Source organism: Corapipo altera, unplaced genomic scaffold (assembly GCF_003945725.1).
Source record: "Corapipo altera isolate COAL_440 unplaced genomic scaffold, ASM394572v1 52b, whole genome shotgun sequence".
NCBI lineage: Eukaryota > Metazoa > Chordata > Aves > Passeriformes > Pipridae > Corapipo > Corapipo altera.
Genome location: NW_020884922.1, coordinates 3,010,774 through 3,027,896, shown reverse-complemented (window position 1 = coordinate 3,027,896; position 17,123 = coordinate 3,010,774). Strand labels below are relative to the sequence as shown.

The 17,123-nt window shown below is 37.4% G+C and overlaps 1 protein-coding gene across 14 annotated transcripts in view; it reads left to right on the top strand.

Annotated features, from left to right (window-relative positions):
• The window catches only part of UBR5 (ubiquitin protein ligase E3 component n-recognin 5), an 86,188-nt gene that overhangs the window by 10,904 nt on the left and 58,161 nt on the right, over positions 1 to 17,123 (top strand). For 13 of the 14 annotated variants that reach the window (XM_027657032.1, XM_027657029.1, XM_027657023.1 and 10 more), the window contains exons 2-7: positions 7,274 to 7,318; positions 7,823 to 7,904; positions 8,078 to 8,154; positions 8,946 to 9,065; positions 12,051 to 12,240; positions 13,932 to 14,091. In XM_027657032.1, coding sequence (XP_027512833.1) covers positions 7,274 to 7,318; positions 7,823 to 7,904; positions 8,078 to 8,154; positions 8,946 to 9,065; positions 12,051 to 12,240; positions 13,932 to 14,091 — 674 coding nt within the window. The remainder of the gene's footprint in view (positions 1 to 7,273; positions 7,319 to 7,822; positions 7,905 to 8,077; positions 8,155 to 8,945; positions 9,066 to 12,050; positions 12,241 to 13,931; positions 14,092 to 17,123) is intronic. The other variant, XM_027657034.1, reaches the window with a different exon arrangement.

The following is a 17,123-nucleotide window of genomic DNA, read 5'->3' as shown; positions in this document are numbered from 1 at the left end:
CGTCTGTAGCTCAGAACTATATTTAGATGGCTTTTGAATAACTCTCAAGGATGGAGAATCCACAACCTCCCTGGGCAACCTGTGCCAGTGCTGGGTCACTCTCACAGCAGAAGAAGTGTTTCTTGATATTCGGGCAGGACTTCCTGTGTTTCACTGTGTCTTCACTGCCTCTGGTCCTTTCAGTGGGTGCCACTGCAAAGAGCCTGGTCTGTCCCCTTTACTACCCTTGTATTAGGTGTTCATATGTGTTGATAAGATCCCCCCAGAACCTTCTCTTCCCTAGGGTGAAGTCTCTGCTCTTTTAGCCTTTCTTCATCTGAGAGGTGCTCTGGTGCACTAGTCTTCTTTGTGTCCCTTTGCTGGGCTCTGTGCAGTATGTTCACATCTCTTGTGCTGATGAGTCCGGAACTCCAGATGTGGCCTCACGAGTGCTGAATAAAGGGAAGGCTCTCCTCCTTCAGCATACTGGCAATACTATTGCAGCCAGAATGCAAGGCACGTTGGCTCATGTTCAACCTGCTGTCCACCAGGACTCCCAGGTCCTTTTCTGCCAAACTGCTTTCCAGCCGGGCAGTCCCCAGCATGTACTGGTGCATGGGGTTATTCCTCCCCAGGTGCAAAGCTTTTCACCTTCCCTTTCTGAAGGTCATGAGGTTGCTGTGCTCTGGGTTGCAGTGTGACTCCTTACAGTCTGGCGTCATCAGCAAACTTGCCAAGGATACACAGTGCCCCATCATCCACACCATTAATGAGGATGTTGAGCAGGAGTGGACCCAGCGCTGACCCCTGGGATACACTACTAGTCACTGGCCTCCAACCAGACTTTGTGCCACTGACCACCACCCTCTGGGCCCAGCTGTTCAGACAGATTTTGGTTCATCCCACTGTTTGCTCATTCAACCTGAACATCAACAGCTCCTCTCTGGGGACCTTACGGGAGACTGTCAAAAGCCTTGCTAAAGGTTCCAAGTAGAGACCATATCCACTGCTCTCCCCTTTTTCTTCTACACAGTGATGTGAAATCTGCCTTGTTTTCTTAAAACTAGAACTAAAATACATGCTTACACTCTATAAAGGTGAAGAAGATGGTTAAGTCATTTTACCTGCCTGTGTAGTGTGTATTTAACTCTGAATATTAGTTATTGGTGGGTATCTGTTGTTAACCTTCTAATGTCTTTGCTTCTATCCAGTCTTTGCTAATTTTTCTTGTCCTGCTTTAACCCTCTTGTGGGCTAGTTTATACCTAACTTATGTCGTTGTCTACATCAGTGTTGTTATATCATTAAATACTGATGGTCTGCTCTAAGGGAATTTTCGTTCTGCAATTACTGTATTATCTGAAGACTTTTCAGTGATATTGCAGAAAGCTGTTTTTAAGAGATTAATTTGTTTGATCTTTGCCATATTAGCTTTCTGCTGCAGCTTACTGATCCAGCACAGTGTGTTACCATTGTTCCAGAGAGGATTTTTAAATGATCAGAACTGCATTTATCAGCCAAATAGTCCTGCAAAATAGGAAATGAAGTTTGGGAGCCATATTCTGTCAACCTATGTTGGTTGATACCATGAAATACAAGAGATGTTCAAGCTGTTCAAGTCAAGTCTATCTTGTTTTCCTCCTCTTTGTGGCAGAGACCACAGTGCTTGGTGACAGGAAAAGTGTTAGAACAGGGCAAACATACAGTGATGCTTTTCTAGCTTCTACAGATTTGCAGCTCAGGGATTTCCTGAGCTGTACGTGTTGGTTTAGTATGTAATAACCAAATAGTCCTAATTTATATTTCTTGAAAGGTGGAGAAGGACACAGGGTAAGCCCTGGTAGCCCTGATTACTGAGTGGAGCACTGAGTTTCTTTGTCATCTAGTTTGTTTCAGTGATCTGCATATTATAGTCTAAACATGTTGTTCCACTCCCCTGCTGAGTAGTACTGGTTACCTTGGAGCCTGTCATTTTGTACTTGCCCTGGGAATGTCTTTTTTTTTTTTCTTATGTGCATTACTTGATTTTGTACAGATAATCTTATTGCTTGCTTTTGAAGGTACTTCAGCATATGGGTGTTTATGGACTCCCCCCCCTTAGTACCCAGAATGACTTAAAGCACACTCTAAATCTTCATTCATTCCAGTAGGAGAAAGGTGTGATGTGGAAGGCTGCCTCTTTGGAGGCTGCTCTCTAATGTTTGACATGGCAATTGAGGACAGGATCCTTTTGTATGCTGTATTGTGTCATGGAAGGTAGCTGGATGTGACTTTACATCAGTGTCAGTGTCTAGTGTCCAGGACATGCTGGCATTAGGAAACAAAGGCAACATATTTGCCTAAGCTTTTCATTGGTGTTCATTTTCTGCATTTCTGAGGCTCTGTTTTCGTGACACTGATAGACAGGCACAGGAGCTCATTTCCATGTGATTCAAGACAGGCAGATGTGAGAGGGCTTTAATTTGGAGGCTGTGCAACTCTACTGGGCCAAAACCTGCAAACTGGCCACGAAGGTGCCTCCTTGGGTCTGGCTCACTGTGCTCAGAGCACTTCAGGGGCTCAGCTGAGGGATGGAGATGGTGATAAGTGGTGATAGGTATGTTACTCAGTACTGTTTTCCAGTGCTTGAATTGATTTTTCATATATATGTCCCCTCGGATATCTGCTTATTATTATTATTAGCCTTCCCTTGGAAAAGCAGTGGAGCAGTACTTGTGTCTTTCTGTCTGCTCTGGTGTGAGTGTCTCATTGTTGCCTTCATTGACAATATATTAAGTTGTCTTAAAGAGACCTGATCACTTAGAAAAATCTACCAGGACTGAAATAGTTCTGTTTTTATTTCCCTACTCAAAGTTGTTCATCATACCAAACAGTGTTTTTTGTTTGTTTGTTTTAAAGTACCTTTTATTTTCTTCCTCTGCAACTCTTACCCGTCACCATGTGGTGCTGAAGTGATGAAAGCTCTTGTGGTGGGACCCTGCCTGATATTTTAACTTTAAAGTGTACAAATAACTTTTTAAGGCTATGAAGGTACAACTTCAGGAAAAATCCAAGAGAATGTTCTGAATATTGTGTGTGGGATTCTGAGTGTTACTTGCTGAGTACAGAAAGACTTACATTCTTCTGAGACAGGCAGTATGTGAACATTGTATTTTACATCTCTGTGGTTAAATCCTTTGTTTGGATTGCTTAGCTGCAGTGATTTTTACTGTGTGTTCTTTAAGGACGTAGCTGACATTTAAAAATGTAGTCTAAAGTTGCAGCGAAAAATGAAAAATAGCTTTCCTTATATTATGATAGAAGTCAATCTCTGAGGTGGCAGAAATTGTTTTAATACTTAAAAGTGTGCTAGATGTACTGTTATTTGATCAAAGCTGCAAAATGTCAGATTACATATTAGCACCTGTAAATACTGTTTCTGTTCAACAGCAAGTAAGTTTTTGAGGGGAAAATTATTTACATCTTGCTATATATGATTTCTATTTACAGTGCACTTTTCATGTTAAATTGCCTGAGATGATGTTGCAGATGCAGATGATATAACTGTTAGTTTCCTGACATGCAGGGAGAAAGATGAGCATCCACTAATGGAACTATTCTAAAATCTTAAAGCAGTAAGAAGGTTCTGCCTATGCCTTATGTCTTGTCTGCTGCTCAGCTGGTGCTGACGTGATGGAATTACTCGAGAAGGTTGAGTATTCCTGCAGGATGACTGGCAAGGTAGGGCTGTTGCTGGTGCAGGGAATTGAGTTGAACATGTACTATAGAAGTCTGTAGTATCTTAAGAAAAATAATTCTTGGGACAGCCTACCTGCTTTAAAACAGAAGATTTTTATTCTTAGAAATTGAGCAGAAGCACAAATTGTAAAACAGTATTTTGCTTATGTGGATTTAAGCAATTGTTTAAATAGGGTACAGTTATAAATATACTGAAGTCCAATTTTTCTGTCACGTACTTAGTACTTTAAAATGGAGTTTCTCCACAACTCTTGCATTTTTGAGCCTAACTTGGTTTTATAAAGTAAGATATGATGAAAGGATGAATCCTGAGCTAAACTTGTCTGGAAATAGAAATGTACTTTGAAAGAAGTAATATCTTGTGATGAATAAAAGTGTCATGTGGGAAATCTGAGCTGCTGCAGTCCTGACCTAGAGCTTCTTCAGTTGCTTAGTGTGAGCACAGTTCCCTTCTATTCTGATTAGTTTGTAGAATGAAAAAAATCCGTACTTGGCTTGGACAAACTGACTTTGTTTCCTTGCAAGAGTTTTTGGATTAATTTCAATAAGAATATTTAAAGAATGTGTGTCTTGATACAGGAGCTATCATCACGAACCTTTTTGTCTAAAAGCGTTGCAAAGATAGTGGATTTCCCCAAAGATCTCTTTGTGATCAAAATACGTGTTGCTTCTAACTTGGTCCTTTGAAATAGTTTAACTGCCTTTAATGAGAATTTTTCAATGCATAGTCTGTTGAGGCATTTGTATTGGAGATTGTTTTACCACAGAAAGGTCTTAGTGGAAATGTTGACCTTTCTTAATGTGAGAATTGATTAAATCATCTCTGCCTGTACCTCTTCCTCCAGTGCACCATCGGTTGAAATGATTGCATTGTGTTGTTAAAATAAAGCTTTTTGCTTCAGAGGGTCAATGCTACAGTACCCTGCAATTGTGCAGGTAGAAGGGCTTAGATTGCTGCAGGAAATGTTTTTGTGAAATTATTTAGAGTTTTTATTTACACAGACATATTCTCCATACAGAGTATACAAACACGTCTTTCTGCCTTGTTCTTGTTTTCCTGCTGGTTTAGTTTTGTGACTGGTGTTCATGTGAATGCTGGTGCCAGCACAAGGAAGGGGAGGAGAGGGGGTGAAACCAGCAGCCCAGCAGGGACATGGAGCTAAAGAACAACTCCTTTTTCACTCGGTGATGTTCTGCATCACATTCAAGTCCTCATGGATCTTTTAGGTTTATTGGTGGTATTCAGTAGTTTTGCTGTTACAGCAGCTACATATGAGATGTTTGGGGTGTGAGATCGTTTTTACTTTTTTTTTCTTTCCCTAGATGAGTTTAGTACTTTCAGCATTGTCATTTATATCCTGCTCTGCTCCCTCCCCTTAAAGGTTGACAGCAGCCTTTTTTCGACAATGTTAGATCTCTTTTGACCTGTGCTTGTTGCAGATAGACCTACTCTCTTGAGGCTGATGTTACTCATGGATTCACTGAGTATTCAAGTCTTAGCTTTCTGTGCATATTTCTTTCCTATTATGTCATTATGATGGTGTTTTTCAAATTGAAAGATGTCTATTTCTTTGGTATTGCTCAGATCTTGTGACACAAGGCTCAGATAAGGAAGCTTTAAATGTTGCTCATAGATTATTTTAGTAACCATCTCCAGTAAAGCACTACTTTTTTTGATGTCTGCTTTTCCTATAGTCAGTGCAGTGAATTTAAAGGCAGGTTTTCCTATTCTAGAATTATAACTCATGGGAGAAATGTTAGTGGGAAACTGCTCAGGATTCCTGTGGGAAGCTGTTAGGTGATACACTTAAGACATGAAACTTCAGGAATGTTTAACTTGTCATATATGATGCAGCAGATCCCTGTTGGCTTTGTAAAACCGTATGGTAAGCTGTGGAGTGTGTGCCATTCATCTTCAGGGTTCATTCCATAGTCTCCCACAGTAGTTCACTCTTGTGGGGTACTTTTCACACAGATTGCATATGAAGTGTGTTTTTTCCCTTTTCCTTTTGTGGGCTTTCTTCCTGAACCTTATCTGGCTATGTACTCTTGGCCTGTGTGAAGTAGTTGTGGCTGGAAATTGGGAGTGTGAAATTGCCTACTTACAAACCAGCAGCTTGGCTTGGATAGCAAAAGGCAATTCCAAGCACGTTCACTTCCTTCCTGCTGTCTTTTCACTGTGGTCCTTTCTTCTTGGGCATGGAAGTTATTTCTATCAGTATAAATCACCTTGTTTCTCAAGCAGACATACATTTTTTTTTCCTATGTTTTCCCTCAGAACAAATGCTTTAAACACTTGATAATGTTAAGATTTGAGTGTTTGTACCTCTAATTGGTATTCTTTCTCATGCTCAGGGTTTGCAAGTAGCTGAAGTCTGTTGTCCATAATAGTCTGTGTGTAGAAAGTGAAATGAAGCAAGTGAAAATAAAGGGTTTAAAGACATGGATTCGAAGAGAGGAAAGCAGTGCTGTTGTGCATGTCTTTTTGTTAGGTTTAGAAAGGTGTTGCTGATTTATGCTAGGATGAATATGATACCAAAGCTGAGATGCTTTTTCTTAATTCAGAAGACCCTGCGTAATTTTTACAGGGTTCATCTAGACTTTGTATCTTGATATAACGTGAACACTCTGAATACAACTGGAAGCTCTCTGGGGTCTTTTTCGGATTGTTTGTGTCATTTGGGAACAAAGGAGCCCAAGCTTTAACTGAAGTACCTACCTGATATTACAAGAGAATCTTTGCTGCCTGTAGAGGATTTTAGGGGCTTTTCTAAGTGAATTAGAAATTACCTTAGAAATTACCTCTGTTGCTTTCCACTTTTGGACACTATCCTCTAAGCAGGAGTGGTCTGTGGATTGGCGCTTTTTTTTGTGTTCTCTTCCATTTGGTGAGGTACCATGAAAGTGAGATGGAAGTACTTTTGGAAACATTCTTTACCTTCTAGTAAAGGTAATGTTTTACATAACCCTATAAATAGTGATGTTTCTCTGGATTGTTTCTTCTACTAGCCTGAATTTGTTGTTCATCATTTGTTGATGCTGGCTTTTGTGCATCTGTTTTCCTGTCTTTTCTGTTTTGGGGAACTTACTGTCATATTTTTGTCTCTAATATCCCACATACTTGGATTTCCTAGAAAATGCTAATCCTGTCTGCTCTGGGATACTGTATTCAAGCTTACACAAGGAAATTCAAGTATATCTACGGTTAATGCTCATTGCATCATCTGCTTATTTTGTGTGTGAAGTTGTAAATGGTTGTAACAAGGCAGGAGTAGAGTTTTTTGATAGTGGCTTGCAAAACACACAGAAATGTGATCAAACGTTGGTTCTCTGGCAAAGGTAAAACTCCAAAGCAAAAACCCTCCAGAACAAAAACCTGATTTGAAGCTGAACACTATCCAGTTCTTACACAGGCTCCCAGCACCAAGTAGTATTTATATCAAGCTTCATTGAATGTGGTAAATTGTCCCCCTAATGTCATAAATATGCTGTATAAGTGGTTGTCATGTCCTGTGGAATATGTCATCAAATAACAACTTAATTTCTTTTTGTTTCAGATTGAGGGAAGTTTCAGAGAAGCTGAACAAATATAATTTAAACAGGTAAGGCACGTCACATGCTGCTGTAAATCATTTAGGAAAGTACAGTTTCTCTAACAGCAACACGAAACAGGTGATTGTACTGTAGATGTAGACTTAGAAATCCTCAATATTACTAATATTGAAGTCCTACTAATACTAAAGTCCAGAAATGCTTCGGATAACACAGGAAGAAAATGGGAGGTTTTCAGTTATGATAAAATATATTATTAAGTATCCTCCTTATGAAATGACTCCCTACTTTAAAGTATAAACCTGTTTTTTTATTGCTGATCACATTAAACCAAAACATCACCTTTTAAGGTTTTTCTCCCCTGCATTTTGTGTGGTTAATGATCAAAAATATTTTATACTTGCTTCAACTAATGCACGTTTAGTCATTCTTGAATGTTTTTCATATTGGTAACCATCACCACACATCTTTCCTTTCATATACAACTAGGTTTTTATTTTTTTTCAGATTTTAAATGTTTTAAAATGTTATACATTCTCACTTTTTATTTTCAGCCACCCTCCTCTGAATGTATTGGAACAGGCCACTATTAAACAGTGTGTGGTGGGACCAAATCACGCTGCATTTCTTCTTGAGGTAAATTACTGAAATCTCAGATAATAAACTTGAAACCATACAGTTAAAATTAGTTCTTTTAACATTAAATTGATCAATATTCTTCCGTAACTGAAGACTTGTGTTTGTATTTTTTTTTGTAACTTGTCTTACATTTCAATTTTGAGTGCTTGCTTTTCTTGTTCTAAATACAGGATGGCAGAGTCTGCAGGATTGGTTTTTCAGTCCAGCCAGACAGATTGGAATTGGGTAAACCTGAGAATAGTGATGGGTAAGAAATGCTTTTCTTCTAAAACATTCTTTTGAACTCGATAAGCAGCTTGGCTGCTTTTTTGGTTTTGTTTTTATTTGTTTGTTTTCAAAGTAGATTGCTTTAGGAATGGATACTTTGAGTAGAGACACAATGGTTATTGGTGATGCAGCCAAACAACCTAGCTTGACAAACTGGCGTAGGAAGAAATAGTAGATGTGATTCTAAAAGAAATGAGACAGGGTCTCTTTAACTTCAAGAAACAAATTCCTCCCAAAATAATCCTTATGAAAGAAGCTCTGTTAAATTATTAAGCTTCGTGTAGAATCCACTCTAAAAGTGGTCCCATCTGGCAAGGCTCACTTTCTAGACCTGTGGTCTTCAGTCCAGGTAAGTCCCCCTTAGCAGGACTATTGAATGATTCATATTTGAATGTAAACCACTTAATACCGAAGTAGGGTACTCAGGGTCAGGTTTATGGATAGAACACCTGATTACAATTTATACATATATCTAACAGAAGACTTAGCACAGTTGCTACCTCAAATCACTAATTAGCTTAATATGTATTTGCAACTGTGCTATTATAGATTGCCCATGTGCATAAGGTCTGTTAGGCATGCTTTCCACTTTCTTTTTCCAGTGTACCTCTTAATATACAGTTAGATTAGTTTGGAGTATTCCCCAAGGGTGTTGCTTAAGCTGGTATGTTACCAGATTAAGTCCCTGAGAATTTCAACCTGGGATTCCAGGTTTTGTTCTTAACCCATTTGGGATTGTTTTGTGACTGATTTACCATCTTTTACTTTCAGTTCAAAGTTGAGCAGTGGCTCAGGGGCAGGAAGGACATCCAGGCCAGGCAGATCTAGTGACTCCCCATGGTTTCTGTCTGGTTCTGAAACTCTGGGCAGACTGGCAGGCAACACCCTTGGGTAAGTTTTGATAGGATTGAGGCTGCAATCTGTTTGTTCCATATTTGAGTATATGTGTATACACATATATAAATTGTATGCAGTATGTGTAAGGGAACGTATAATTACAGCAGTTGTGTAGGTAGGGTATAATAAAAAAATACTTAATCAACTTGTTTAAAATAACAGACATTTAAGTGACCCTTCAGCATCTAGGATACAGAGAGTTTTCTTATATGTGTGAAGAATAACTTGGTTTTGGCTGTGTTGTCTTTTTTTAAATGTTTTTTTAGTTCTTTGATTTTTGAAAAGCAGATTTTTAGAGGGACACTATCAATTTAAACTGTGGTAGGCTAGAAGCATAAAGAAAATGAGTGCATTTATGCAGGAAGGGCCTTCATTATCTTTGTGTGCTCCACTGCATTGTGCCCTCCTTCCCCAAGTCATGACCGGTGTTTTGATAGCTGGAGTCCTATACATAGTGATAGGAAGGGAACATTTGAAAAAGATTGTTGCTCAGAACCTTTAAAATTGTACCATATGCTAAATGTACAGATTCAGTTTTCTTACCGTTAGCTTTAAAATTGATGGTGTCCCTTTTTATAGAAGTGTAAATTAATCTTCGTTACATAATCACAGTGATCGCTTTGTTTTTGTAAGATGTGTCCAACTGTGCTGCTTCCTAAGGTTACTAACTATAGCAAGGAGAACTGTGTTTACAAACTGTGGTTTCTGCATGTGAATGATTTAAGAGGGAGGAGCTATAGCTTTTCCGTGATAGCAAATTTGTTGTTTATATTACCAAATAAACTAATTTCATTTGGGCCTTATTTGCATGAAGAATAACCCCCATTACCTCCCCAAACTTTTTGTGCAAACATTGTGCATTTGGACGTAAAAATCCATGTGTTAAACGTTAAAGGCAAACTGGTATTGTCGTGTTTAAAAACTTGCTGTGGGAAGTGTGAGACATTTTTTGCCTTGTTATTTTAGCTGAGTACAACCAGTTAAAACTGTTTGAAGCTATGTGCTTAGGAGACCAACCCTGAAGAGTTCATATGTCTTCCCTTGCATGTTTCAGAACTAGGTAGTTGAAAGTCATTGAACTAGTGGAAAAGCAGTAGGCACTATAACTAGTCTGTTAAATAAAGGGAATAATTAACTTAGTAAATTGAGTCTGAAAACATTCAAACTGTAGAGTCCTTAGATTAGATAACTGGATTTGGAAAATTGCTACCATGCTGCTGGACAGTAGAGAGATGTGGTAAACTAGCAGGCAAACAGAAATGAGCTGAAAGATTTCCATTCTATATTAATATTTATTTTAGGTTTAGACAACTTTATTAGAATAAGACCAAGTTAGGACACAGTTGGGAATATTTTCATTATTATATGAATAGAGATGGTTTTAACTGTTAGATGTCTAAATTATGTCATTGTTAGTTTATAACTTCAAGTAGAAAATGCATCTGTAGTAAGTATTAATATCTAATATGGAACATTTTCTTTAAACTCACACCTCCCTGCTGAGAGTTGAATTAAGAATTCCTTTGTAGGTAGAATCTGATTTCTCCTCAGCCCCATTCTTTTCCCATCAGCCGCCTTCCCACCTCTAGAACAGATTAACTGGCTCATTTTATTTAAAATATCACATTCCTCTTGATTTTTGAGGGGTTTTTCCGTTTTCAGTAGTATCTTCTTTTTAGAATTCTCTTTCTAACTCATGAGACAAGACTTTTCCTAAAGCCATCGTTGAATTGCGTTTTGTCTTGTCATTGTGTGGTCGCTGGCTAGAATCCTGAAAATGTGGATGTGTCTGACAGGGTCTTGTCTTAGGCAGACACTCGAGTTACTCTGTGGTTGCATGGTCTTACCAGGAGGAAAAAGAAAACCCAACCAAACAAGAGAAGGGTGTTAGTAATCAACTTAAGCCATAAAATGTAAGACAAGTATTCTTACCTAAATAGCTAGATGTGATAGACTTTTAACATAAATTTATTAGATACTATTTCAGAGAACATACCTTTTTCACATCTAATTTGAAATGTTTTTCTTGAAAGGAGATTGAGATTTAAAGTGATTGGTAGCAGGAAAGTTCTGCTGATACTGATTATTAAATAGCAATAACACCATATGCAATATCCTTTAAAGTAGATTGCAAGATAAAGTTAACCTTAACGAACAAACTAGAGGCTCTTGTCTTTCATTGCAGCAGAGTATCTTAAGTCCAAACCAGATTCAGTTTACACAGTTCTGTGGTGATAAAATTAAGATTAGTGGATAATTGTAATGATGGTGAGTAGTCTATTTCTATGAATCAGGACCTTTTTGCTCCCTGGTTTTGATACTGATTCATACAAATGAAAAAGCTGTTCAGTCAGTTCAGGCATGTTTTTGCAATGTACAGAGTTGATGTTGATTTCTGAAATAGGAGTAGATACGAAGTAGAATATCTCTTGAAAACCATCCATGAGGATCTAGTGTAAGATTTCTTTTACAATAAAGAAGATTGCTTGATTTTTTCAGTGAAATCTTAATGAATTTCTTAATGTAAATCAAGTATCAGAATCTTTAGAAGACCCATCAGAGTGACCTGCTGTCAGAGCCACTGACCACGAAGCTGCTGCGTGTGTGCTTTTATAGCAGGAAGTTGAGAACTGAGTGTTAGATGTTACACTGCTACTACTGTTGCTTTTAAAAAATCTGGGAATTGATCCATGTATGTATTTATGTATGTATACATCCACACAACTGTATGAGTAAGAAAGAGTGCAACTTCCTGTTGCAGTCCTGTTTTTTTATTACTTCTATGTATTTCAGAAGTTTATTAATTGCATGGTGCTCTGGTTCATACTGGTTTTGAGAGATACTTTTTGTCTATGAAGTCAAGCTGCAGTGTTTTTCAGAGGCTGTTTACAAGTTATTACTAATAAACCTAAAGACTTCTTCAAGTAGTCCCCAAAGTATGCTGCTGTATTAATAAGATAAATAATCCAAATCTTCCAGAAGTCGCTGGAGTTCAGGGGTTGGTGGAAGTGGAGGAGGATCTTCTGGTAGATCATCTGCTGGAGCTCGAGATTCTCGAAGGCAGACCCGAGTTATACGCACAGGACGTGATAGAGGATCTGGACTGCTGGGGAGTCAACCACAACCAGTGATTCCAGCATCAGTCATTCCAGAGGAACTCATTTCACAGGTACATGAACTAGAAACTGCTTGTTGCCGAAAGCTTGGATAGCTTCTCACAGCATATGTACAGGAATGTGTTGTAGTAGTGCACTTCCTCCAAGGAGTGATGGCATATAATTAAAGAGATTGACTTTCTCTAGATGAATTGGTTTTATTCTTAAATATGTAGTGGGAGTGATAGACTTTTGGATTCTAGAATTTTCATTTCCCAGACTTCCCCTAGATAAGGTATATATTTAATCTAGGTGAGGAAGACCATGTTCAGTTGCAGATGGGAGATTTAGTGAGAAAGTGAAAGCATTAAGTTTCTTGAAGGAATGTAACAGAGGGGGCAGGTTGACTTCTTTTTTTCTTGTTGGATAGAAGTTGATCTATTTTAGATTTAAATAGAAGACATTAAACATATTTAATCTCTTTAAAATACTAATAATTTTTCTTCCTAGACACCTCTACTTAATTTTTTATACATGTAACTGATGAATGTTAGGTATAAATTTCTCCACTTTTGCCTCTTAATGCACTAAAGCCTGAAGAAGCTGATGGACTTTGCATTGTGTGGTTAAATGGAGTCTGTTAAAACATTTTTCTCCATATTTGAGGAAAACGAGATATTCAAAATATGTGACTTAGTTAATGCATTTTAACTATTAGTTTAAAACTAGTTTCTGGTCTATGTTTGAAATACAGACGTTAGTTGCTAGGCCTGAGATAATCAGCTTTGCTGCCCTTGCTGTGGTGTTTTGCTTACCCTTTTTTTTTTTTTAATAGTGTACTTTGTCTACCTTTAAAACGGGAAGTGTTTAAAACAGTTTTGAGTTAACTCTAAAGCAGGTCAATGGGAAAGATCTTTGCAGATGGTCTATATAACATACATTTTAGGGGGTCTCAAATATCTGTAAACTTCTGGCATAGAATGTTATGACAAAAAGTTTCCCTTTGTGTGCTGTTAAAATGTCCCTTTCTTTTTTTTTTTGCTTGTCAGCTGACAATTTTAGTTGGTACCTGATTTTTACTGTGTTACGAAAATACTCAGTACTCGTTCCTTATGTTCTTCACACAGTTTGCAATCTTGCAGAACTCTCATCTTCCCTGACATTCAGTAGAGGGTAATCTGGAAAAACAAAGTGCCCTGAGTCTTAGGCTTAGTGGAATAGACCAGAATTCTCTGGGGTTCTCTGTTTAACATTTGGAACATTTGCATTTTGTTAGTAAAATCTTAAATATTGCAGAAACTGCTGAAGATAAGCCTTTAGAAGCAGAATGATGAGAAAAATAGAGGCAGTAAGCAAAGTGTAAAAGACAGAGATTGAGGTGTAGTTTTGGAACAACAGTTGGTTGCACACTCTGTTGATTGTCACACTAAGTTTAAATACTCCTGGGTTTCAAAGTGTTCTGTATGTTTCTGTAGATTTTGCTTGTCCTTTAACTACAGCATTAAGCATTCCAAGAAATGGATTCTAAGATTCCATTAAAAAATTCAGCACCAAAGTTGGAATTCAGTAGCCTAACTGAAACTGAGAAAAGGCTGCATATCTAGTACAAAATACTGTGAAAAATTTATATGATCCTTTGTCTGTACGTACTGTGATTGACTTTTGGGTTTTACTGGACTTCTTTTAGAACTAAGCATTCTTTTCTCGTGAATGGTGGTTGATGAACTGAGAATGACCAGTAACCAATGATACTCTGCTCTTACAGGCACAAGTCGTTTTACAAGGAAAGTCCAGAAGTATTATTATTCGGGAACTCCAGCGAACAAATCTTGATGTAAACCTTGCTGTAAATAATTTATTGAGTCGTGATGATGAAGATGGGGATGATGGGGATGACACAGCAAGTGAATCATATCTTCCTGGAGGTTTGTATCCTGCAACTTTTGATTGAAAAAAAAGCTGATGTGTTCTTATTTTTCTGTATTTAAGTACTGACAGCGAGCTGTGTGCTGTGCAAGAGATGCAGCGAAGACAATTCTTGCTTATAGAAGCAAAGTGTAAAGATGCACGAAACAAAAGATGCATTGGAATGTCTTGAGGGATTAGGTTAGCCATTGAAGAATAACTGTTGATACTGTTTGTGGTGGCATGAAAGTTATTTTTTGTTTTAGGATCTCAGGCTTTGTAACATCAGCATTACTTAAGTCTGTTTTGCTGCTCAACGATATCCTGAGACTGCTGTGTGGCTTGCTCATAAAACCTTCTAGTGACTTGCATGTTTTTTTCCTACTAACATATATTCTTAATATTTTTCAAGTTCTTAGAGCAAAAATTATACAGCTTTTTTAAAATCAGAATGCCTCAATTGAGGGCAAAACAGTGTACAGTGGTTACAGTTAGACTGAGAATTTATTCTTCATCTCAAGTTCCCGTTATAAAAGCTGTAGTATTCTGGCTATACCAGCAAAATGCTTTAATTGAAGTGCAGCTATTTTTGAAATACTGTCTGTCCCACACAATAGCTTTTTATAAAAGACTTTGAATCTTCTTTTGCATTGGCTAACTAATTTAGGCAATCTTTGTCTGCTCAGTAAACAGATTTGGAAACATAGCAGCCAAATCTAATGTTCGTCTTAGGTGCACGGCATGAAAAGAGCACATCTAAACTCTGACTACATAGTAGCTTTTCTTTCTTTGTGTCAAAATGACGTTTTGATATTTTTCTAATAAATGTTTTTTGGTTTTTTTTCTGCTCATCTGGTTCACCAGGAAGGTTCATGGGCTTCCTTCATCTTTATCTTGTCAATCATGTGATTAGACAAAAAATTTTTTTAATTTCTGCAACGAAGGCTTTGTGTTTCATTTTGCCTCTTCTAGTTTTAGTTGCATCTGTCAAACATCTTTATTTTGCTGTAGAATCAAGAATATTCTGGTGGAAGGGTGAAAAATCTTTAATCTCAGTCTTGTTTTTTAGCTTAATAGCATTAGACAGATACACTGGAGGAAGTAAATTCTCTAAAGTCTTTCTGAGTATTCAATGCAGGAGTTCTTAGTTTTAAGCATGCCCAAATGCATTTCTCCAGAACTGGCCTTCAGAAGATAAATCAGAGTTAGGAACTTCTGCTGCAAATTATTACTTTTAACCATACTAACCAGCTTTCTACAGCATTAACTGTTCTCTTGGTACCTTTTGTGATCATAAGGATCAGTTAATAGGGACCGTCCGACAACCTGTGACTGGTAACCTTTATTTGAAGATGCCTCCGTTACAGTCTGTGAGCCCTGTGTACTTGAGAGAGGTTCAAGTAATATGCAGAATTTCACTGTCCTCACTAGATGTCCAGAAAACAATTTTGTTCTTGGCTTAATTTTTAAAACTTCTTCCCTGTTTAGACTAAAATTTCCTATAAGGGGTTGCAACCTCCTAATATTAGGGGTTTTTTCTCCTATTTTCTTTTAGTCCATATAGAAATTGCTCCAGTTCTTTCCCAGTTTTTGTGGGAGAAGATCTGGAAATGACAACTGAAATGAAACTTGATGTGTTTTAGCTCGTCTTCAAAGATGTAATTCATGATTTGTAGAATGTGCTATGCCTTCTGTCTCCGTCTTAAGTTTTACGGGACAAAATCAGTCTGTTGCACAGAAATGAATTTGAATCTGATGAGAAGGAGTCTTGCTGAACACTAGTCAGTGCTGTCATGACTCTACTGTTGGTACATTAAATAGTAAAAATTACCAATCCTTGCATTTGTCACATGATCATGCAAGCTAATTTTCAGGAAAACCTGATGGCCAGGGAAACTTGCATATAGCTCTTTTTGAAAGTGTTTTGCTCTAGAAACTTTGCACTCTTCCTGCTCTCACTTCTCATCTTGCCTCTGGATGCCCTTTTGGAACTATAACATTAAATTTCATAAAGGAAAACTGTAGATAACTGATAAATGCTATATGTGGTCAATTGTTAGAGTTTTTTTAGGATTCTGAAAGATAGAGAATTTTTTTTTTTTTTAAATTGTCAAATTATGCTTTAAAGCTTTTTGATTTCATTCATTCCAAGCACAAAAAAAGCAAGAGCTTTTGCCTCGGGATTTTTGAGGCTCTTGCATTTTGATTAAAAGCATATGCTAATTTTTTCTTTCTCCCTTCTGCATGTCTGATGTTTTGTGACCCTTAAATTTAGGGGTTACTCTCTAAGCCTTCCAAGACAGAAAAAGTTTTTTTAAAGTGCTAAGAGTAATTTACATTTGATTTAAAAAAGGATAATAAAATAATTAAAAAGCTAAGATACTTTCCAAGTATGTGAAATTAATAAATTCTTGTTTAATACATCACAATTCCATTAACATATCATTAATATATTCCAGTTAGTATTGTGAAGGTTATGCATCTGAATTTTTTTGAGGTAATAAAAAACATGTCTCAATTCTTCCTAAATTCTTCAAAATTTCTTAAGTGAAGAGCAGACCTTTAACTTTTCTGTACATATTGCCATCAACAAGTGTCTCTTAAATATTTATTTTTGGACCCTAGTGTACTTTGATTTTTGGCTTCTCTAATCTAGTCCTGTTTCTTTTGTTTTATGATAGTTAGCAGAGAGGAACGTGGGTTCATTTGATTCATAACAAATACATAAGGAAAATAATCAAGGTTAAAGCTACATAGAACATGATCATCTAGCATAGAAAAGACTTGAGGGCCTCTAGATTAATTTTCCAGCTCATCTCAAGTTGTATTAGAGCCTTCTTCTGGGCTTTATGTTCTGTTAATTTTCTGAATAGAGATTCTGTAGAAGTTAAAATGTTTTGTTGTTTGTATAGTTCGATGTGTGCCTGTTTGCTCAGTAACTTTTGCACCATACAGTGGGTTCTCGCTAGTGGGACTTGTGGAACGTGGGTTTGAGAACATCCAGGCTGCTCTGGAGAGAAGAGACTTGGGCTGGTATCACAGCAGGACTGAC